General features: G+C 31.7%; 1 protein-coding gene across 1 annotated transcript in view; it reads right to left on the minus strand.

The window, feature by feature from the left end:
* The window catches only part of LOC129946974 (SCY1-like protein 2), a 156,065-nt gene that overhangs the window by 83,701 nt on the left and 50,761 nt on the right, over positions 1 to 21,603 (minus strand). Inside the window, exons 3-6 of the mRNA XM_056057360.1 lie at positions 13,680 to 13,805; positions 13,441 to 13,539; positions 12,229 to 12,366; positions 2,747 to 2,867 (exon numbers count right to left, since the gene is read on the minus strand). Coding sequence (XP_055913335.1) covers positions 2,747 to 2,867; positions 12,229 to 12,366; positions 13,441 to 13,539; positions 13,680 to 13,805 — 484 coding nt within the window. The remainder of the gene's footprint in view (positions 1 to 2,746; positions 2,868 to 12,228; positions 12,367 to 13,440; positions 13,540 to 13,679; positions 13,806 to 21,603) is intronic.

Consider the following 21,603-nt stretch of genomic DNA (forward strand, 5'->3'; position numbering starts at 1 on the left):
AACTTCAAATTATTTTTTTAGAGCAATTTAAAGCTTATAATATATGAAAAACTTATTTTCTAAAAATGTAGATTATAAAAGAAAATGGAAACAATTTTTAAAAACTAAATTTTTTTTGAAAATATCCATGTACTTAAAATAAAAATAAAAAAAGCACCACACAAAATGGACGGTTTTTATTTAAAATTTTGTTAAGTTTGCGAATGTCAGATTCGTACTCAGAGCACAAAAAAAATAAAACAAGAGTCTAAAAAAATTTAGCTCGAAAGAAAATCTTGTTTTCTGAAACTTTATGGAAAGAGCGCGGTAAGTAAATTCTACTCATCTCTAAAAAGAATTTTTAATATAATTTTCTCTTTTAAGTTGATGCAAATCAACTGTTATTTTTTTTAGGCAATAATGATTCAAAGTTTCCGCCTACCCGACCTTGACGAAGCGAAGAAAGCTATATCTAAACTGAAGTCAAACAAAGCTGCTGGAGCTGACGGCATCGCTGTCGAATTATTTAAAGCAGTAGGTGATGACTTGGTAGAAGGCATGTACCAACTCATCTGCAAAATATAGTCGGAAGAAAGCATGCGCGATGAGTTGATGCACTGTCACGCGACTTCTTCAATACCGTCAACACTAGGGGCCCAATCTTTAAAAGGTCCATCCAATTACTCGGATACGCCCATGATATTGACATAATTGGAAGATCAAAGCGTGATGAATGACGACAAGACCAAGTATATGTCATCAAAAAGGAACATTTAACAACGACGTCTTTTACAAAACGTCACCTTGGACAGATATAACTCCGAGGTAGTTAAGGACTTTGTCTACCTAGGCACCGCTAAAATCAAACGAAGAATAACTATTGCAAATCGTTGCTTCTTTGGACTTAGAAGGCAATTGAGAAGTAAAGTCCTCTCTCGAGCATCTAAAATCACCATCTATAAAACACTCATCATCCCGGTTCTCATTTATGGCGCTGAGGACTTAACCCTGTCAAAGAAAGATGAGAGCGTCTTAGGATGCTTCGAGAGAAAAATTCTTCGGGTCTTTTTTGGTCCCGTACGCATAGATGTAGAATGGAGGAGAAGATATAACGACGATCTGTACGGGCTGTACAGCGACACTGACCTAGTTAGCAGAATGAAAGTCCAACGGATTAGATGGCTAGGTCATGTAGAGTGAATAGACATCAACGCTCCAAACCGGAATGTCTCCAAATGCATTTCCGAGGGACGGCGCAGTAGAGGAAGACCGCAACTCAGGTGGCACACTCAGTTGCGTGAAGACCTCAACCAACTTGGCGTGCGAAACTGGAGACAGCTAGCAAGGGACCGAGCTGACTGGAGACGCATGTTGGTTGAGTGCCCAGGTCCGTCCGGACTTTAGTGGAACCTTAAGTAAGTAAGTGATTTGAAGCAACGAGAACATTGTTTTATAAAAAAGTCTATTTTGTTTTCAATTTCACGATCAGTTAATAATTAAAAAAGATTTTATTTAAATGGCGAACCAACATTTATTTTAAATGGCGAACCAAACTTAACATCTATCAACTGACAGCTGTCAAAAAATAATTTTCAAAAAAGAATTGCCAGATTGAAAGTCCATAAGTCTAAGAAAGCACCTGTTATATGAATTTCATATGCAAAAAACTCACACTGTGTAGTAAACTTTTTTTATTTTAGTATTAGCTTTTTTATATCATGAGGGTAGTTTTTTAACGTGGAACACATGAAGTTAAAATGTTAGAAATACAATAGTGTTGGGAAATAATGTTTTCTTTTCATAATTAATTTTAACTTTCATTTTGACTAAAAGTCAAAACTCATTAGTAATTGACCTTTTTCCACTACAATTACTTGCATTTGTCATTACAATTACTCGTAATTAACAAAAAACATCTGTTTCTAATTACAAGTTATTAAAAACTTCTGAAGTCTATGGGGAAAATCAATTAAAAGTAACATTGAAGGTAACTGATTTCCAATTATAATAAATCATTTGTATTTTGTTTTTAATAAACAATAATAGAACTAAATAAATAATATTTATTTTTATGAAAGCAAATGTAATATGAATTAAGTGTGAATAATGAAAATAATATTCGAAAAATACTGTTTCTTAATTATTATTTCTGTTTTTTTAATTACATTTTTGTATTTAAATCATTATTTCTATTATTTTTCCTAACTCTTATATAAAATAATTACATTTTATTTCAAGATTTTTTTTTGATGGTTTGATGAAATGTGTTCCATTAATTTGAACATGTTGAAAATATTTCCATAAAAAGTTTAGGATTTTACCTAATCAAAAAAGAACAAACTTATTTAGAGTCTTCTTACACCTTAAGATGTAAATGAGGGATATTAAAAGGCAACACAAATTGTCTTAATTGATAAAAACTTAATAAATATTTAAAAAGCGACATGTAATATTTCTTGCTTTAACGAAGTAAAAAGAAAATTAAATTTAGAATCTCTTTCAATAATCTCAAAAACGTATAAACCGAAAAGATATATTATAGAAATATAAAAAAGCACTAAAAATCACATATTTTAAATTTGAATTATTAAAATTTTCATTGATTCACTTTCATTCATCCTCTAATTGATTTTATGTTCAATGTTCAGTACCAGTGCATGTATTTCAATGAATATGTATAGACACTCGTATATTAAACCAAAATTATAGTATTCAACGCACAACCCCAAAAAGGACACCAGAACATCATCATTTCAAATAAACTTACCTATAAATTCGAGTCCAGCTAGTTTCCAAGTTCCTTTTTTTGTAACCAAAATGGACGAAGGACACACATTCCGGTGTACTACGTGACCAGAATAGTGTAGGTATGATAAAGCTTCTGTTAACTAAAAATACAAAAAATAAAGAAACAAAATTAAAAATACAAAAATGAGATATTTTAGTTACAAATAAGTTGACATTTTCCTTTAAAACTAAAAATAAAAAAAAAACAACTTAAAAAAAAGGAAACAATTCTACATAACCTCTTATGAATAACATATACACAAATATATGATATAAATACATAAAGTTAAAATATATAAATACTTGGATAAATATATTGTATATGTTAAGTTTTAAATAATTTTGTATTTCAATCACGTAATGGATTTGATATTTATTTTGAGTAGAAAAGGTAGATATTTGTGTATCCTAATGTGTTTTCGATTAATTGCTTTAAAATAAATTTACTGAAACGACAATAAAACTGAAATATACCAATTCAAGTCACATTTAAAGGAAAATAATGTTTGGTTCGTGTTTATAATAATTTTGATACAAAATTGACCATCATCAAGATGGGAGTTTTTTTTCTTTTGTTACCAAGATTATCCTGTATAAAGTGATAGATGAGACTTAAATATAGCTGAAGGTTTTGAAAATAACCCAAGAAGAAAGATAACATCTTTAACATTATTTAAAGTGTGTCCCAAAATATGCGTAGGATTTGAATATTTAATATTATCGTTCGTTAAATACTAACGTAAGTAGTTCTTATAAATATAATACATACTATAAATTTTAAACTTAAACTAGGCTTTTGAAAAACATTAATTTTCATTTTATATTTTTTATATTATCATTTTGTGAGTTAATACTATACTATTGGGTGGCGCAACAGTCCGTTGTGAACCAGGGTCTAGTGACTTACAACTCTCAACCATTCCTGTGTGCGAGTAATGTTGTCAGGAATGGAGGGGACCTACAGTTTATATGCCGAATCCGAACGGCTAATTTTTGAGAAAGCACTTTTTTCATGACAAGATTTACTCTTGAAGGATTTGTCAATTCCTCGCAAGAGGCAGTACCCGCGCATATTAATTTTTTTAAATTAAGGTGGCACAGGCAGGGATTGAACCCAAGACCCCTTGCATGACAGTCCAACGCACTAACCACGGGTACTACTTTGTGAGTTAATACAAGAATAAAATTAACTATAGATTTCAGTTAATTAATTTAAGGGTCTATGTACATCATAGTTTGATCTACTAAACTTAGTATTCAATAGTTTCTGGAGTCTTATACTTGAACGACTAAAACTATTGTTTAAACTACCAAGAACTGATATTTGTCAATTTGTTATTCTAACAATAAATAAATTGCAAGTACTTCCTACTTCCTATGATTTGTCAAAGAAGGAATATTTATGAGAGAAAGTCTCTGTGAATAAGGCATTCGGAACACATATTTTTGCTGAGGTATGAGCTGGTGCGTTTTCGTGATGGAAAAGAACTTTTTTGTGTGATAGTCGTAGACGTTTCTCTTTCAGCTCGGTTTTCAAACGGTCGAATAGCAATGAATAATATTCACCTGTAATGGTTTTGCCCTTTTCCAGATAGTCGATGAAGATTATTCGTTGCGAATCAAAAAAAACAGTCGCCATAACCTTTTCAGCCGACGTCCAGAACGTTCAGCTCATTTGGCCACTCCGAAAATTTGGAACCACTTGTAAACTGTTCTACTAGAAGGTGCGCAGTCACCATAATCTTTATAAAGCTTCTGTTTAGTCGCCTGAGGAGTTTTGCGTTTCATAAAATAATGTTTAATCAATACACAAAATTCTTTTTCGTTCATTTTTTGACTAACAATTCAAACGAATGTCAAACACAAACCAATAGACCGAGCTGGCTAAAACTTGGTGTGTAATTGTGTATGCACCAGTAGTGCCATCTGTCTGACTTTCCACGGACTTTTCAAACGACCATGGTATTTTATAAAACTGTTGTCCAGCAAGGTATGCTCTGACTTTTTAATTTATGATGCATATGAAAGCATTCCAATATTCCAATAGTTTTTTGAATATGCCATATTGAAGAGCTAAAATAAAATAGTTAAGCAGGTTTTTGCTGCATTTCACGCAGAAAGTAAGCAATTGTTTTGAAATTTAGATTTTTTTTTTCAAAAATATAACATATTTTTCTTGTTTCCATTTCTATTAAAAGGAAGAACGCAACAGAAATTCAAGAAAACCAGGAAATGAAAGAGGATCTGCTATGAAGGTTTTTTTTTAAAGTAGTTTTTAAATTCAATTTCCGGAAGTCTATTACTAGTATCGCTAGGAATCTGCTTACTCGTAGATACTAGATAATGTTTAGATCTCGAAGAAGTGAGTCAACAAAACTTAAAAATTGTAGAGAGAAAAAAAATGTTTGGTTCTTGAATTTAAGGAAATAGGAGCATTTAAATACATCATTTCTCTAAAAAATTTATAAAAACAAATTACACGTTTCAGAATCTCTTTTCACTAAAAATCTCAAGAGATTCGCAACCTTTATATCAATAGGTATGAAACGTTCACTTTGTTTTTTATTTTGCCATTAGTTTAACAAAAGTTTCATTATTGTTTTGGTGTTGGGACATTTATATATTATTCGTACTCAAATCTCAGTTCTAAAGCATCTAAAGCATATTCACATCAAAAAGTAAATTTATTTAATTTTTTAAGGTATTAAAAGCGCTTGTATTCAACAGAAAATCAATTTTGAAAGAACTAAAATGCACGACTTGGTCGCTAGAACTTGCTAATGCCTTCCAAAAAGTCTGTATAAAAATATTTATTTTATTTTGAGATTTAAAAAAGTATCTGCAAAATAAGTTTATCTTAAAAAATTAAATATAATTTTATTTTTCAAAAAACCCTTGATCAACTTATTTTTTTTTTTGGAAAATCAATAGAGCGTTGTTTTTTATTATTAATTTTTATAGCTATATAAAATGTTTATATTTTACCTTATAAATTTAAATCTCACATGGTGATGCCTTTCTGAATTATCGTGATTTGTAAACAAAAATTAATATATTTAAAAAAAGTAACATTCTTGAGAAAACCTAAAAAACAAAATAAACGTTTTATGAAGGTTACTTAGTATAAAGAAACCAAATTAGGGAACAAATTTAGAAAGTTTTAAGGAAAATGTATTGGTTAATTTGTGAAAAATTTGAAATTTCAATTTTTGTTTTTCGTATTTAAAAAAAAATGAAAAAAATATGATGGATATTATCGGAGGAGCCAGTTTTTCGACTTTTCTACCATCGTAATGTCATGTTTGGTTAAAATCTCGAGATCCAAAATTTTTACAAATGCAATACTTGACATATATTTCCTCAAGTTCGCAAGTAAAATATCACCTCTATGTTCACTATGTATGTGCGTTAAAAAAATATGACGTAATTTCGGGAATAATAAATAAATAAAGGCAACCTAATATCAAATTGACGATCTCTTATTCAAGGTTTTTTTAAGAACCTGAATACTTGCTCTTTTTCTTAAAAATACATTTTATGAAAGTAATTTAAAGCATTACTAAAGTCTTTCTAAAATCTCGTGAAAACGAAAATTTTAGTTTTTTTGACATCAAACCACTTTTTGGTAAATGTCGTTATATTACGAACGAATCTTTAGATGAAATCTTTTAATATTCAACTTAACTGTATAGCTTTATGGCTCATATAAGCCATCGACCATTGGTCAAAAGCTGATGAATATGAAAAATAAATAAATTGTGTGGCGCAACAGTCCGTCCGTTGGGAACCAGGGCCTAGTGACTTACAACTCTCAACCATTCCTGTGTGCGAGTAATGTTGTCAGGAATGGGGGCACCTACAGTTTATATGCCGAATCCAAACGGTTAATTTGAGAAGCACTTTTTCTTGACAAGAGTTACTCTTGGAGAATTTGTCAATTCCTCGCAAAGGCAGTACCCGTGAAAAAAACTTTAGATGGCACAGGCAGGGATCGAACCCAAAACCTCTGGCATGAAAGTCCATCGCACTAAGCATCATGCCACGGATACTAGAATATGTGCTACATTTAAATTTTCTCCCCCGGGGTTGGGTCATGACCCCTATGAACCCGCCATTGTATGAATATCATCAAACCACGGAACGGATCGTAGACAGAAACGCAAAACTCTTGTCTGAACGGCTTCGAGTCTCGTGACGTGTACAGCGTCACAAGACTATGAAGTTAATATCCTCATTAAATGTTAGTTTAGAATCTTAGACAACACCCAAGTCGTAAAATACATATATTCTACTTAAAGGATAAGAATCAAACGTGTAATTAAAAACGATTGAAATATTTTTGGGCGTAAAATTAATGGTTTTGAATTTGTTAACAAGACGATTATTAATGAATAATATTAAGTCTCCTTGCAAGCGAACATAGTCAGATGTAAAGTTAATTTCTTTGAAAATGTTAAAGTCATCATAAGACAGACGAATTTTGTATCATCGAAACACAATCATTTATAAATAAGACAAATAGAATAGGACCAAGAGGGCTACCCAGTAGGATACTAGCATTCACAACAATTTAACTTGGATATTCATTACGAAAGTTAACACTACATGGTCTTTGTTTCAAATATGAGGACATCCAGTTTATGAAATAGTCCGTAAACCTTGCTGTGCTAGTTTTAAAAGTAATTGATTATGGCACAATTTGTCCAGACTCTTGCTGAAATCTGTAAAGACACAATCTACTTGTTATCGTTTTTCAAAAATGTCTAAACAAACCGACATAAAATGAAACAGATTAGTAACAGTTAAACGCTTTTTAACAAAACCATGCTGGTCAACACAGATGAGTGAAAAGAAAGGACGCTATATACAATAGACTCAAACAGTTGAGGTATCACAGTGAGTTTAGCAACAAGTCGGTAGTTCATTATTTCGTTTTCAGGACCTTTTTTATGTACTGATATTTTGAAAGAGCTCTTCCAGATAAAAAGAAAAAGCGAGTTATTTAAAGACGTGTTAAAAACACACATAACGGCTATGTTTAGGATGCAGCATATTTCTTTAAAATATGAAACATTTATAAACACTTTCAAATCAAAAAGACTGTAACTTGTAGATCTGCTCCATTATTTGTCTTATTTTCTTCTGATTTAAGTATTTAAAAAAGTAATATAAAAAGGATAAAACCTTTCGTTGAAAAGGCCATCCATGTATTTGCTATAAAATGGATGGAAGAGGCATTTTTATTATGGATAAATGTTGTTTGTGCCTTCCATAATTAATATTCGTGTGACGTGTGGTTACCTTTAAAAAGTGTCTAGTTTTTTTCGGAAAAAACGTATTTTTTATTATGGAAGATATTTTTATATTTTAAATAAAAATCAACTACAATTGTCACAATCGTCTTTGAAGAAAAAAAGTATATATAAGAATACCACAAAAGCTTATGCATAAAACTATTTTAGAGATTTAATTTAAATAAGAATATAAGATACATTTTAAATGCATACAAAAACATTTTGTTTTCATTTAATCGGATTCTATAAGATAATCTTTAAAGGATGATGTGCATTGTGCATGACAAGAATGAAAATGAATAAAATCCTTCGACAAGATAATGTGAGCTTCGAGACACTTTAGGAAAGGTGCAATACGATTTTAAAATTGCATTATTTTTTTTTAAGGATATGATATATGTTATCGGTTTGTTTTTTATTGCAATTTTTTTTATAGTGAATATAAATAAATAAAAATACTTGAGACTTAAATAAATATATTTGTGTATCAGTTTTTGAAATTAGTTACAAAATGTAAAGAAGATGAAGCATTTGATCATGGAACTTGGACCCAGACCATATGATGGAACAGTCTGAAAGATATTTTGGTGATTTTTCACTTAGATTTGTCAGATAGTTTTTAATCAAATTTAAGCTCAAATATTCAAACCCTAAAGAATCGATTTTAAAATTTACACCGGCCAAAATTTTGTTTCCGTCTCACAAACAAAATACACATTTTTTAAAGGATTCATTTATGATGAAATATGAAAAACACGTTTTGAAAATAATTTTTGGCGCTGATTTCAAAACCGAATCTGGATTTTAACAAATCTGCTCGAATTACAAAAAAAGAACGTTATCAACATTATTTTTCTATTGTTTGAATGAAAAACATATTTTGAAAACTTGATGTGATAACCTTGCGAACAAATTATTTTCAAACCATTGAACACTTTTCTGTTAAAAACCGTATTAGAATAAATAGTTTAGTTCCCTTAAGACTTATATTCAAGATTTTTCGAATATTGACGATACAAACTATTGACTTTGAAAAACATTAATAATGTTATTAAAAAAAAACTTCGTCAAAAACGATAATATGTGTTTTTTGGCAAATTTTAAAAAGTAATATCACAGGGAGAGGTGTTTCCACTAAGGCACCTCAGATATCACCGCCATCCAGGAAATACGATGGGATGGGCGGTGCAAAAAGAGGATGAAAAACTGCGATATTTACTACGGTGACTGCTACCTCGAAAACCAACACCACTTATTTGGATGCGGCTTCGTCATTGCCCAAACGCATCAACTCTAAATTCGGCAACATTAGCCTGATATGCGCGCACACCCCCACAGAAGAGAAAGACGACAACACCAAAGATATGTTCTTCGAGCTCTTAGACAAAACATATGAGCAGTGTCCTAGCTACGATATTAAAATAGTCCTGGGCGACTTTAATGCCAAGCTAGGAAGGGAAGACATCTTTGGTGGAATAGTCGGGAAGAGCAGCCTGCACGACAATACTTCCGACAGCGGATTCATCCTCATAGATTTTGCTGCGGGGCGAAACGTCATGGTGGCGTTTTCCACACCTCAACATCCACAAAGGAACTTGGGTTACTCCAGAACAATCTTACGTCAACCAGATTGACCATATTGCGATCGACGCCAGACACGCCTCCAGCATTATGGATGTCTAAACTTTCCGAGGAGCTAACATCGACTCGGACCACTATCTCGTTGTAGCCAAGATAGCACTTCGGATTTCCAGACCCAAGGCAAAACAGGGAGATGCTGGTACAACGAACTGCTACAATCGCCAGAGATCGCAAATGCAGCCAAACAACAGACGAGAGCTGCTCATGAGCTCTATGAGCAGAAGAGGCGAGAGGAACACCGCCTTCTCAGAAGGAAAAAGTTAGGCATGAGAAGCGTGCGGTCGAAGATGTTGAGAGGTTAAAAAGCAGGAATTTAGTGACATTTTATGATCAGGTGAAACAAAATTCACAACGGAAGGTTGCAAAGACGAAAGTGGAAACATAATAGTGGAACCGCAGTCAATGTTAAGGATATGGAAGGACCACTTTTACAGACTGTATAACGGCGACGACGAACTTAATTCCGCTGTCAGGCAAGATGATCCATTCAATATAGACGACGAAAGCCAACAATCCCGTCCTCCCGACTAAGACGAAGTAAAGAAAAAAGTATCTAAGCTGAAGTCTAATAAAGCCACTGTAGCGGATGCCTTGAATGCCGAGCTCTTTAAAGCAGCTGGAGAAAAGTTGGTTAGCAGCATGCCCAATTTATCTGTAAGATATGGTCGGAAGAAAGCATGCCCGATGAATGGAACCTTAGTATTGTTTGCCCGATCCTGAAAAAAGCAAACATTCTAAACTGCACCAACTATAGATGAATCAGTCTTCTTATCATCGCCTATAAAATTTTCTCTGCCGTAATATGTGAACATCTGAAGCCCATCGTCAACAAACTGATAGGTCCTTATCAGTGTGGTCTTAGACCAGAAATGTCCACAGTCGATCAAATATTCACATTACGGCAGATCCTGGAAAAAAACCAAGAACACCCAATCGACACTCACCAGCTTTTCATCAATTTCAAGGCAGGATATGACAACATCTACAGGGTCGAGCTGTATAGAGCCATGTCCAGTTTTGGCATCCCTGCCAAACCCGTCTGTTTGTGCAGGATGACCATGAATAATTCGCTCTGCTCGATAAAGGTTGGAAAGAACTTAACAGAACCTTTCGATGTCAAAAAAGGTTTTAGACAAGGTGATGCGCTGTCATGTGATTTTTTTTAACATCGTGCTTGAAAGAATAGTGCAGAGCGCACACGTCAACACTAGAGGCACTATCTTTCAAAAGTCTGTTCAATTACTAGCATATGCTGATGACATTGACATAATCGGAAGAACTCAGTGTGATGTCAATGGGGCTTATGTGAGTATTGAGGCAGAGGCGGCAAAAATGGGTTTAACGGTTAATGAGGGCAAAACAAAGTACATGCTGTCTTCAAGAAAGGACATACAACACCGACGACGTCTTGGTCTAAACGTCACCATCGACAGACGTAACTTTGAGGTAGTCAAAGACTTCGTCTACCTAGGCTCCGCTGTAAATGCAAAAAACAACACCAGCGCTGAGATCAAATGCAGAATAACTCTTGCTAACCGCTGTTTCTTTCTACTAAGAGAGCAATTAAGTGGTAAAGTCCTCTCTTCAGGGACCAAAGTGCTGCTATATAAGAACCTTATCATCAGCGTCCTGCTATACGATGCAGAAGCATGGACTATGAAAAAAGTGGATGATAGCACATTGGATCGGTTCGAGAGAAAAGACCTCACTCAATTGGAGCGCGAAACTGGAGACATCTAGCTAGGGACCAAGCCAGATGGAGAAGTTTGTAAGGTGAGTCCAAAAATGAGCCATCTCCTTTGGCCACTCGATTCATAGGTTTAAATTGTTCATATTTGTATGTGAACTTCAGAATTGAATTAAAATAGTTACAAGCAAAAATATCCATAAGAACGCAATATTTCTATATAATAATGAAACATTTTTAAATACATTTGGAACTCTGAGAAAGCGTCGATTTTTTTTGTCTATTTTAACCTTTAAATTTGTATTTTGTGTATAATCTATGCAATTGTAAAAGTTAGTCCTCCTAATTTTAAAGCTTATGTCAACGAACTTTGAAAATGTCATTCAAAAAATTAAAAACTTTCATCAGAGTGGAAAAAGTTAATAATGACGAATTATCCATTTTTAGCATTAATTCGATTCGTCGCATATTTATATCTTTTACTCAACTATCGTAATGTAACGTTAAATACTCACAAATGTATTCGATAAAAAAAAGTAAAGAGTTTATAATTGCATTTAAAATCCCACGTCTATAAATAAAATTTTAAAGCATAAATAATTCTCGTACATTTCATGCGAGTTCAGTTAAAGACAAGAAAATTTAAAATTTAAAAAAAAATCCAATTAAAAAATTAAATTATAATTTTCAATGCCGAACTGTTTTTGCATCCAACCATATCACTCTGCCCGTCATCATCGGCCCACATCACACATCATGCATCCCCTCAAAATTGCTTCTCTTTTTGAATTGATTCCCTGAAAATTGCTTCAGAATTTATATCAGTATCCTTACACTCACCTGTAATATTCCATATTTTAATTCAATATCCAAGAAATTATACTCTCGGGCATGAGCTGGTCTCTGAACCACTGGCACTGTAGGCTGTGATGCACCCGTACTTGGGGGTCCAGTTACCGGTCCATAAGTTCCGGCTTCCTAAAATTGCAATAAGAAATAAAGAAATAGATGCAAAAATACAGTATTTTATGAATGCAAAAGGATTTTTATTTTCCTATAAACATAAATAAACTCGTAAGTATATTTTCCATGCATATTTTTATGCATCTGTGATTGAAGAGAAACTGTCTCATCAAACAAAAATGTTGAATGATGTTGATTTTATATTTGTACGTTTCGTACTATTCCAGAAACTCCAAAAAAAAGTAAAGATTCTAAGCTCCAAATGCAGAGGTTGGAAACGATAAAGACTCACAAAAAATACTAAAGTACTACATGTTGTATGGTATGTGTACTGTACATAATATCCCAAGGATATGAATTACGTTCGATAGCACAGCTGTGAATTTCCGTAACGTGCTCTTTTACATACGGGAGTTCGTCTCGAGGGTAATTTAATATTCCAACCGAAAGCTCATCCTCCTTTTGCCTGGCAGGGATATAATCTTTTATGATGTTCGTATATATTTTTCATTCTAAGTGCTGTGATCAGGAGCGTATTTAAGCTTACTTTTGAAGGGCCTTTTTACATAACCTTAAAAAGATGATTTATCAATTTAGTTAAGTTTCTAGTATGGCAAGGATATTGTTCAAATCTAGTTATTCTATGTTCTATTATAAATCAAAACCTTTAACAATTTGCTTTTCGAGAAGTTCCTCATGGTTCCCTTCTTGGACCGTTATTTTTTTAAAAACCAACCGTATTGCAAAACTTTTGGGATAATTTTTCAGAAAGAATGATACCGAAAATGTACAGTCTAGGGCTCTTATTTACCAAAATACACTCCTGATTGAAATATGTTCGTATTCAAATTCAAAACACATTAAAAACGAATCGTTGCAAGTGCCCAAGGTAACAAAAAATAACACACATCCTCCAAAATAAGAAATGCGTGATTCTAGGTATAAAATGTATTCAATTTCTTAACTCTTTTGGAAAGTTTGTGTTAAGGTACCAAGACGAACAAAAATAAGTAAAACTATTTTTTTTTCTCCTTAAACTAACGTAATATAAAATGAAATAAATAGATAAGTTTAGTTGTACTCACTTACCTGATATGCAAGGATATTCGCAAGGCTGGCAAGAATTGGTTCTGTTGCAAATGCCAATGTATCAGAGCATTCTTCCACTGTATGAAGTATTTGTAAAATCTAAATGGAACTATTAAAATGTGATCTTTTGTTGATTTTCACAAAACAAAAACAAAAACAAACAAAAAAACAATAACAAAATGAAATTAATGTTGTAATAAACAAAATTAAAACAAAAATGTATTTAAAAACAAATTTACCTTTGGATGTCGAAACCGTTCGAGTTGTTTAACTGAAGATCGAAGAATTTCAGTGATTGTCTCTTTTCGTTTAGGTTTATGAAGTTTTTCAGCGATTTTCTTTTCGAAAATGAATACGGAACATTCCTTTAAGAAAATTTTTAAAAATAAGTTCAATATTTCTTCTTAATTTTTAATATTTGATTGAAGTGAAATGAAAAAAAAGAAGAAGAAAATAATTAAACATTTAAAATAACTAAGCTAAAAAATTATTGGAAGAATTGTTTTTATAAATGGTGCTGGCAACTCTTAGAAAATTTAGTTGAATTAGTAAAAATTAGGTATACTTTACTTAACAACTTTGATTATAAGTCAAAAAAGCTTGGACCGATTTCGCACCAAAAAGAATGCACAAAAAAAGGAAGGTACGCAAAATACTTCTAAGAAATTATGATTTTGAATGGATTGTCTTACGACTGCATATTTATGATAGGTGACGTATCAGTTTTCATATAAAATTGTGGTTTGAACATATTTGTGACAACTGTTTTGCACCAATTTTATGTGACAGTTGTGTTTTATTTATTACACTTACAAATATTGAAATAACGCAGGTTATCGCCGTTTGGCGTTGTTGCATTTTGTCCAGACATCTCTAGAATTGTCAAGATCTCCACTGATATCTCTTTAGGCATTTCTCTAAATATCCTGAACTCATGTTTAATTTCAAGCACTTCGGTTAAATCTCCAGACCTTCATTAAAATTCTTAGACATACTTTGAAATATCTACATTTTTCCGAATATTTTAAGTACGCATTTAATATTCTGAAATCTCTTTTTAAATGTTCAGAACTTTGTGGAAATTTTAAAACATACTCTGACATTTTAGGCCTGAATTCTAATTTTCATACTTGCACTGAAATTTCAAGACTTCCCTAGAAATTTTAAAATATCCCTTTAAATCTCAAGACTTTCCTTAAAATTTTGAGACGTGTTATGAAACTCCTGGGTTTCTCTTAATATCTTATATTCTTATTTAATATTTCAAAACCTCACTTAAAATCTCGCTTTAAACTTTCTGGAAATTTTAAGACATACTCTGACTTTTTCATACTTGCACTGAAATTTCAAGACCTCCCTAGAATTGTCAAGATCTCCCGTGATATCTTAAGGACTTTCTTCAAATATCCTAAACTCATTATTAATTTCAAGTACTCTGTTTAAATCTCCAGACCTTTTGAGACACGCTATGAATTATCTGGATTTCTCTTAATATAGTAAGTACTCATTTTAAAACCTCCCTTAAAATCTCTCTTTAAGTTTTTAGAACTTTCTAAAAATTTTAAAACATATCCCAACATTTCAGGCCTGCCATGTAATTTTCATGCTTACACTGAAATTTCAAGACCTCTCTAGATTTGTTAAGATCTCCCCTGATATCTACAGGCCTCGCTTCTATTTGAAGAAACTCATTTTTAATTTCAAATACTTTGTTAAAATCACCAGACCTTCCTTCGAATTTTTAGTAATGCTATGAAATGTCTGGATTTCGTCTTTATATTTTAAGTACTCATTAAATATTTTAAAAGCTCCTTTAAAACCTTTCTTTAAATTTTCAGAACTTTCTAGGAATTTTGACCCATACTCCGACATTTCAGGGCTGCCTTGTAATTTTCATACTTGCACTGAAATTTCAAGATCTACCTAGAAATTTCAAGATTTCTGCATAAATCTCCAGGCCTTCCCTAAAATTTTGAGACATACTATGAAATTTCTTGATATTTAAAGAAATCCCTTAATATTTTAAAACCCAGTATAAAATCCCTACCTAAATCTTCAGACATTTCTTAAAAATTTGAGACACACCCTGAAATTTTAGGACATCTCTTGATATTTAAAGGCCTGAAATTTCAGGACTTTCCGCGAGATTTCAAGACCCCCTTTGATGCTAACAGGCCTATTTTTGAAATATTCAGATTTGCATTAAAATTTTAAGGCTTCCCTTGAAATTATAAGACTTGCTTTGTAACCAACTTGGAGTGCGAAACTGGAGGCAGCTAGCTAGGGACCGAGCTGGCTGGAGACGCTTGTTGGTTGAGACCCAGGTCCGCCCCGGACTGTAGCACCACCTTAAGTAAGTAAGTAAGTAAGCTTTGTAATTGAAATAATGATCATTGACCATCGAAAGAGGCAGAGCCTCGAAAAGTATTTATTCAATAATTGAAGTTTAAAAAACAGTATATTGTGTAACAGAAACTAATTTTGAAGAGTCAATATCTTTATTTTTTTCTCAAGATAGTTGAGTCCAAAACAGTATTTAACCAATTTTTGTAGTGCACTTTAGGTTATTTAATTTGTTTTATAAGAAACCTTTTAATTCGATGTTTCAAAAAAAAATATATGTACTATATGTCAAAAACGTAATGCTTCTTAGAGGTTATTTCATTTTTTCGAAAAATATTCAAAGTGCAAATAGATTTTTCTATTTTTTTTTATATTGTGCGCCCACTAAAGGGGTTAATAAATACCTTATAATGATTAAACACAGTGCAAGCAATTAGCAAAGGAGCATAGGATTAGAAAGGAGAAACCGATATACATTGGTTTTGAATGTCTGCACATTGTAAAGAGTGGGAAATATTGATGCAGGTAAAACATTCCACATTCTTGTAGCGCGGCTAAAGAAAGAATCTCTGTACTTAAAAATACGTCCGAAATTGGCTCAATGGTTAATTGATGGGAGTTCCTAGCAAGACATATAATGCGGTTGAATTGATTAAAAATATACGATTAAACAATGACAGGCATGAGACCTTGCGGCGGTGTTCAAGAGAAGAAAATGTCAAATAATGATCTTCTATCATTTTTGAGCTCTTTTTTTAATTATATCTAGACGACTTAAGTACGTTATTGGGGCTCCAGCCCAAATATGAGAATTATACTCGAGTTTAGAACCAATAAAAACTTTGTTAATTAAAGCCTGTTTAGAAGGAGTAAAAACTTCTTGCATCGTCGGAGAAAACCTTTACAGGATTTTTAGCGATGTCAAATATGTGATCACTCCACAACAAGTAGTTTGTGATGCACATACCTAGGACTGATAGTTGTTCATTCTCCTCGATGCAAGTACGACCCATGGATAGTGGCATTGGGGGAGGGTTACGCTTTTGTGACAGTAGACAGCATTGAGTTTTCGAAACATAAATTCTACACCGTTTTTGATTCCCCATTGGACAATGCTGTCAAGATCAGAATTTAATGAGCTTATCATACGCTGCCGTTGGTATTCCACATCTGAAAAACAAAGATGAGCATCTTAAACCAATATGAAAAGCAGAGGTTACTGTCATCAGCGAAACAATGTGGTGGATTAGAAGTTTCAGACAAAAGATTATGTATAAATATAAGGAAGGGAGTCCGAGACAAAATGGAGCCCTTGTGCACACCACCGTGTATTTTGTGGATATCAGATTTGAACTAGTCCAATACCACTTGAATTCAACGGTCCTAAAGATTATTTCTAACCCAACAAAGAAGAGATTCATCAATACCAAAACCACGCATTTTCGATAAGAGAGCCTGATTCCAAACTCTATCAAATGCCTTTGAAATATCAAGTGCAATAATCTTATTTTCTCCAAAACGATGTAAAGATTTGTTCCAATGTTCGGTGAAATTAACAATAAGATCACCAGTGGACCTATCGCACCGAAAGCCATACTGCCGGTCATTAAGAAGCTTCCGTTCTTCAAGATATTTCAAGAGCTAAGCTGCAAATTGATCAGCATTTCCATGTTCTTGGAAACAAGGGACGTTAGTGCAATTGGACGATAGTTTTTCAGCCACTCGAAAAGAGACCATTAGAATAGGACAGATGGAAAAACTTACGCAGTCATCCCACATCCTCAGAAAATTAGTGGAGATACTATCCGGCCCAGCGGATTTATGAATGTCAAGATCTTTTAGTACTCTAGCAACTGTACGAGTTCGAAAGAAGATTCATTCCATGGAATAGTTTACGCTTTAAAGTACAGGAGGAGTCATGTCACTTATTGGCAGCATCGAATTAACAGCAAACTGTGCTGCAAGCAAATTGGCTGTATCAATCGAGCTAACAAAATGAGTGTCATTGGAAACGAGCGTAGGAACTGACGATGGCGTAGTGTAGCGCTCATTTTTTACAAATGACCAGATCTTTTTTAAAGCTTTTACCAACTTTGTATGAAGTTAGAATAAATGTGTATACTAGGGACCTTTAATTTGACAACAAAATGTTAAAAATATAAATATCAGTTTCTAAAATTGTGTGGTTTCCGAAGTAAAAATGTTGTCAAGTTCATTTAAAAAAATCAAAGTCAAACAATTTGAGACTGAAAATCACAAAAATTCAGAAAGAGATGATGCACCTTATGATAGTTTTTCAATTAAAGCTTTATACCTGAGTTATATTCAAGCAAATCAAGGCTAAAAAGCTGTTGGTGTAGGAGTAACTCATGTGTAACAAACTAGTGTATTCAAATAAAATTCAATAAATTTCGTTTTGGTTGCTAACAATTCTTGTTTTATAATTTTACTCTCCATTTCAAATTTTATGGATTTTAAGGTTTACCTCTACCTGGCTTTTAGGTTTAATGATATCCCACTACATTATTTAAAAAAGAATGAACCCCCACAACAAATTTCTGTGGGTTTTTATGACAGCTCCTAACCTTCCCTCTTTCTTTCTAATTATGATAAATCCAAACAGATATTACAAACACTTTTTTTACAATCTAATTTGTTATTAAAAAATAAATTAATGAATAATTTCAAACTATGTAAATATTATACTTCAATAACGATAAGTTAATTATAAATGCTAAACCAACTCGAGTGCGATTTTGATCAACTATTTTCTAATTTAATAAAAATTCAATATTTTTGACAAACAATATTTTATAGAAACTAATATTTTAATAATTTTATCTATTTTTGACCAAATGAAATAATGAAAAGCCTAGTTTTTCACACACGCACACATTGGTTGGTTTTTTGCAACTAATTATGTATAATTAATATAATTAAATTAAAAACGACAGCAAGAGTCATGACAATAATTTTATTTATTTTCCTCATTTATATTTGTCTATCCATTTACATCAATATAGCTCCCTGAGTGAGCATTATTTTAATTATCCTTATAAATTGTTGTGTTAAATCAACCACATATTATTATGTTACACACACAGACAAACAAAAACACAAAATAAGAGAAAAATAAATTGTATTAAGGTGAACAAAAATTTAGCAAACACATAGTTGTGGAAATTTAAATGAACGTAATAATTCTTCTGGAAAGTATACTTTTATAATTTTTAAAGGTATTCATAGTTTTGTAGCTCAACCCAAAATTTGAAATATAAGTTTTTAAACAATAATACAAATATAACGTATTAAGTTTATTTAGTTGTTACAAGTTGTGAAGTTCATGTAAAAATAGAATCCTTAATGACGAGTGTGTGTCTGTATGGGATGGAATGTTTCCTTTTTTTAGCAACAATATTAAAAGGAGGCTTTAATGATTGTTAGTCATGGAAACCAGAGTACTTTTGGTTATATATTTAATCTTAATAAAAGTGTATAAGTACCTTAATTGCTACAAAATACGCTATATAGTTATTAACCTTTTGTTGCTTAAGTAGAAAATAAATAGGAAAGCAAAACACAGCACGAACGTTTTCTTATAACATTTTGCTGATATTATTATAACAAAATATAATGAACATTTTAATAGTCTGATTTTTGATGAATTACATTTTAAAAGTTAAAGCAATGAATTTTGAATGCCATTTTACCTAACGAACATTTTTTAAATCAGCATTTTGGTTCATTTGGAAATTTTTACTGTTGGCACTTTTTTCATTAAATTTGATTAATTTAGGAATTGCAATTTTTTTTAAATCTTTCGATTTGGAGTAAGTTTTTGTAAAGTTGTTGAATTAATCAAAATTATCATACCATAGTTAAATAAATAGGGCGATGGACAAGAAAAAAACCGTTTGGAAGTAGGGTTTATTTTTTCCCGTTCAGGCAAAAAATTAATCTAAGAAACAGATAAAAAATGTAAAGATTCTGAGATCATAAATTTGCAATAAATGCCTATTTAGAAACCAAATGTTTTTCAGTCTTACGTCAAATTAGAGGAATTTGAACACACAATTTATGACCAATTTGAGGAGATTTTTTGTATGAAGTCCATGGTATTATAATGAACTTTGAAAACGTTATGAATGTGAAATAATTTTTCGTAAAATTTTATTATTAAGATTATCTTCATGCAAAACAGACTAAGTTCCACCTCAAAATTTAAAAAATATGTTACAATAAAATCAAAAATAATAAATTGAATAGATGTAGTGAATAAGGGGCAGTTATTGCATTGGTTTTCATCATTGAAAAAAATCGTAGGTTTTTTTTGACGGTTATAGGATTGGTTAATTAATATCTGTCATTAATTTCTTGGTTGGTATCAAGCAATGTCCTAAGTAGGATTACACATTTGAGGTTAGAGTTGATAATTGAAAGTTAAGCTGACAGAAAATTTTGCAAATGACATTTTTGCTAAGCCGAATTGCTTTTAGAAGAAATAATGGAATTAAAAATTGAATATTCAACTGTTTTCTGTTAAATTAATTTAGTAGAACTTTGAATCGTGTTAATAAAAAATTGTCTACTTTTTTTCTTAAAAACTAGATGTGAAGCACGTTATGTTTTCTTGCATATTTTATTCTGGAGGATAAATTATTTTCTGTTCGTAAAATATTGAAAGTGAATTGCTGTTAACTTTATTCCAGTACAATCAATAAATTCCTATATTAAAGTACTTTAAACTGAACATGTGTACCTAGACTTTATTTTGTTGTAAGCGAAATAAATTTAAGTCGATATCTTAGTGGGCTTTTGAGATATATGGTAGATGAAAAAAGCAGTACAAATAGACATTTCTCTTCAAACATACAATATACAATAACTTTCAAGTTAGTCTAAGCTTAAATAAATATATTTTTAATTTTAAAATGTTTGCATCTGCAAGATTTTGAAGTTCTAGCTTATAATTCAGTATTTTCCAATATGTTTGTGCAATAATCATAAATTTCTAAATTTTAGCTTCTTTTATTCTATTTTACAAAGTTCAAGGTTTTTTCATATATTTTTCAAAGCTCTGTATACTCGCATTTTATATAAAAATTCTGCTAAATCTCTTTTTAAGTGTAATATTATTTAGCTGGAAAAAAGTAAACTTACTTACTATAGTTTATAAAGAAATGTTGGAAACGTGTTTTTGATGTTTCGCGATTTGAAGTAAAATTGAATATTGCGAACTAATAATCACGTTTCTTAACCGTGGCAATCCAATTTAGTGAACTTATGATTTTTAAACAAATTTTCAAATACAATATTTCTAATAAACTGTTTGAATCTTTCTCACAGAATTCTGTTTTCAAAATTCAGCAAAAATAGAAATCTAAATTTTGAAATAATTTTCATGTTTTCACATTTTTACTCCGATCAAGAATTTTGTGTTGGTTATATACATAGATACCATATGTACATAAGACCGTGTTAAATCCTGTAGTTCTGGTTTTTGGTAAGACATAACATATAATCTAAACGTAACATATCCTAAAGTCGTTGCGTCCCCCATCACCATAATTATTCTTCACGATATTAAACTTAATTCAATTTCTTCAATGTGAGCCTGATATTAACCGTAACTTTTTAAATCCAAGTAAATTGAAATTGTAATCAAAATGAAGTCTGTACTTTAAGTCCTAAAGGTTAGACTTAATTGTGTATTTTAAAAAAATAAACATATGAATTTTAAGTTATAAACTTTGATATTTCTTTAAGTAAAATTGGAAAAATTATCGAACTTAGAGTTTTTGACAATTTTTGGCTGTGTTA

This window comes from Eupeodes corollae, chromosome 2, assembly GCF_945859685.1.
Source record: "Eupeodes corollae chromosome 2, idEupCoro1.1, whole genome shotgun sequence".
NCBI lineage: Eukaryota > Metazoa > Arthropoda > Insecta > Diptera > Syrphidae > Eupeodes > Eupeodes corollae.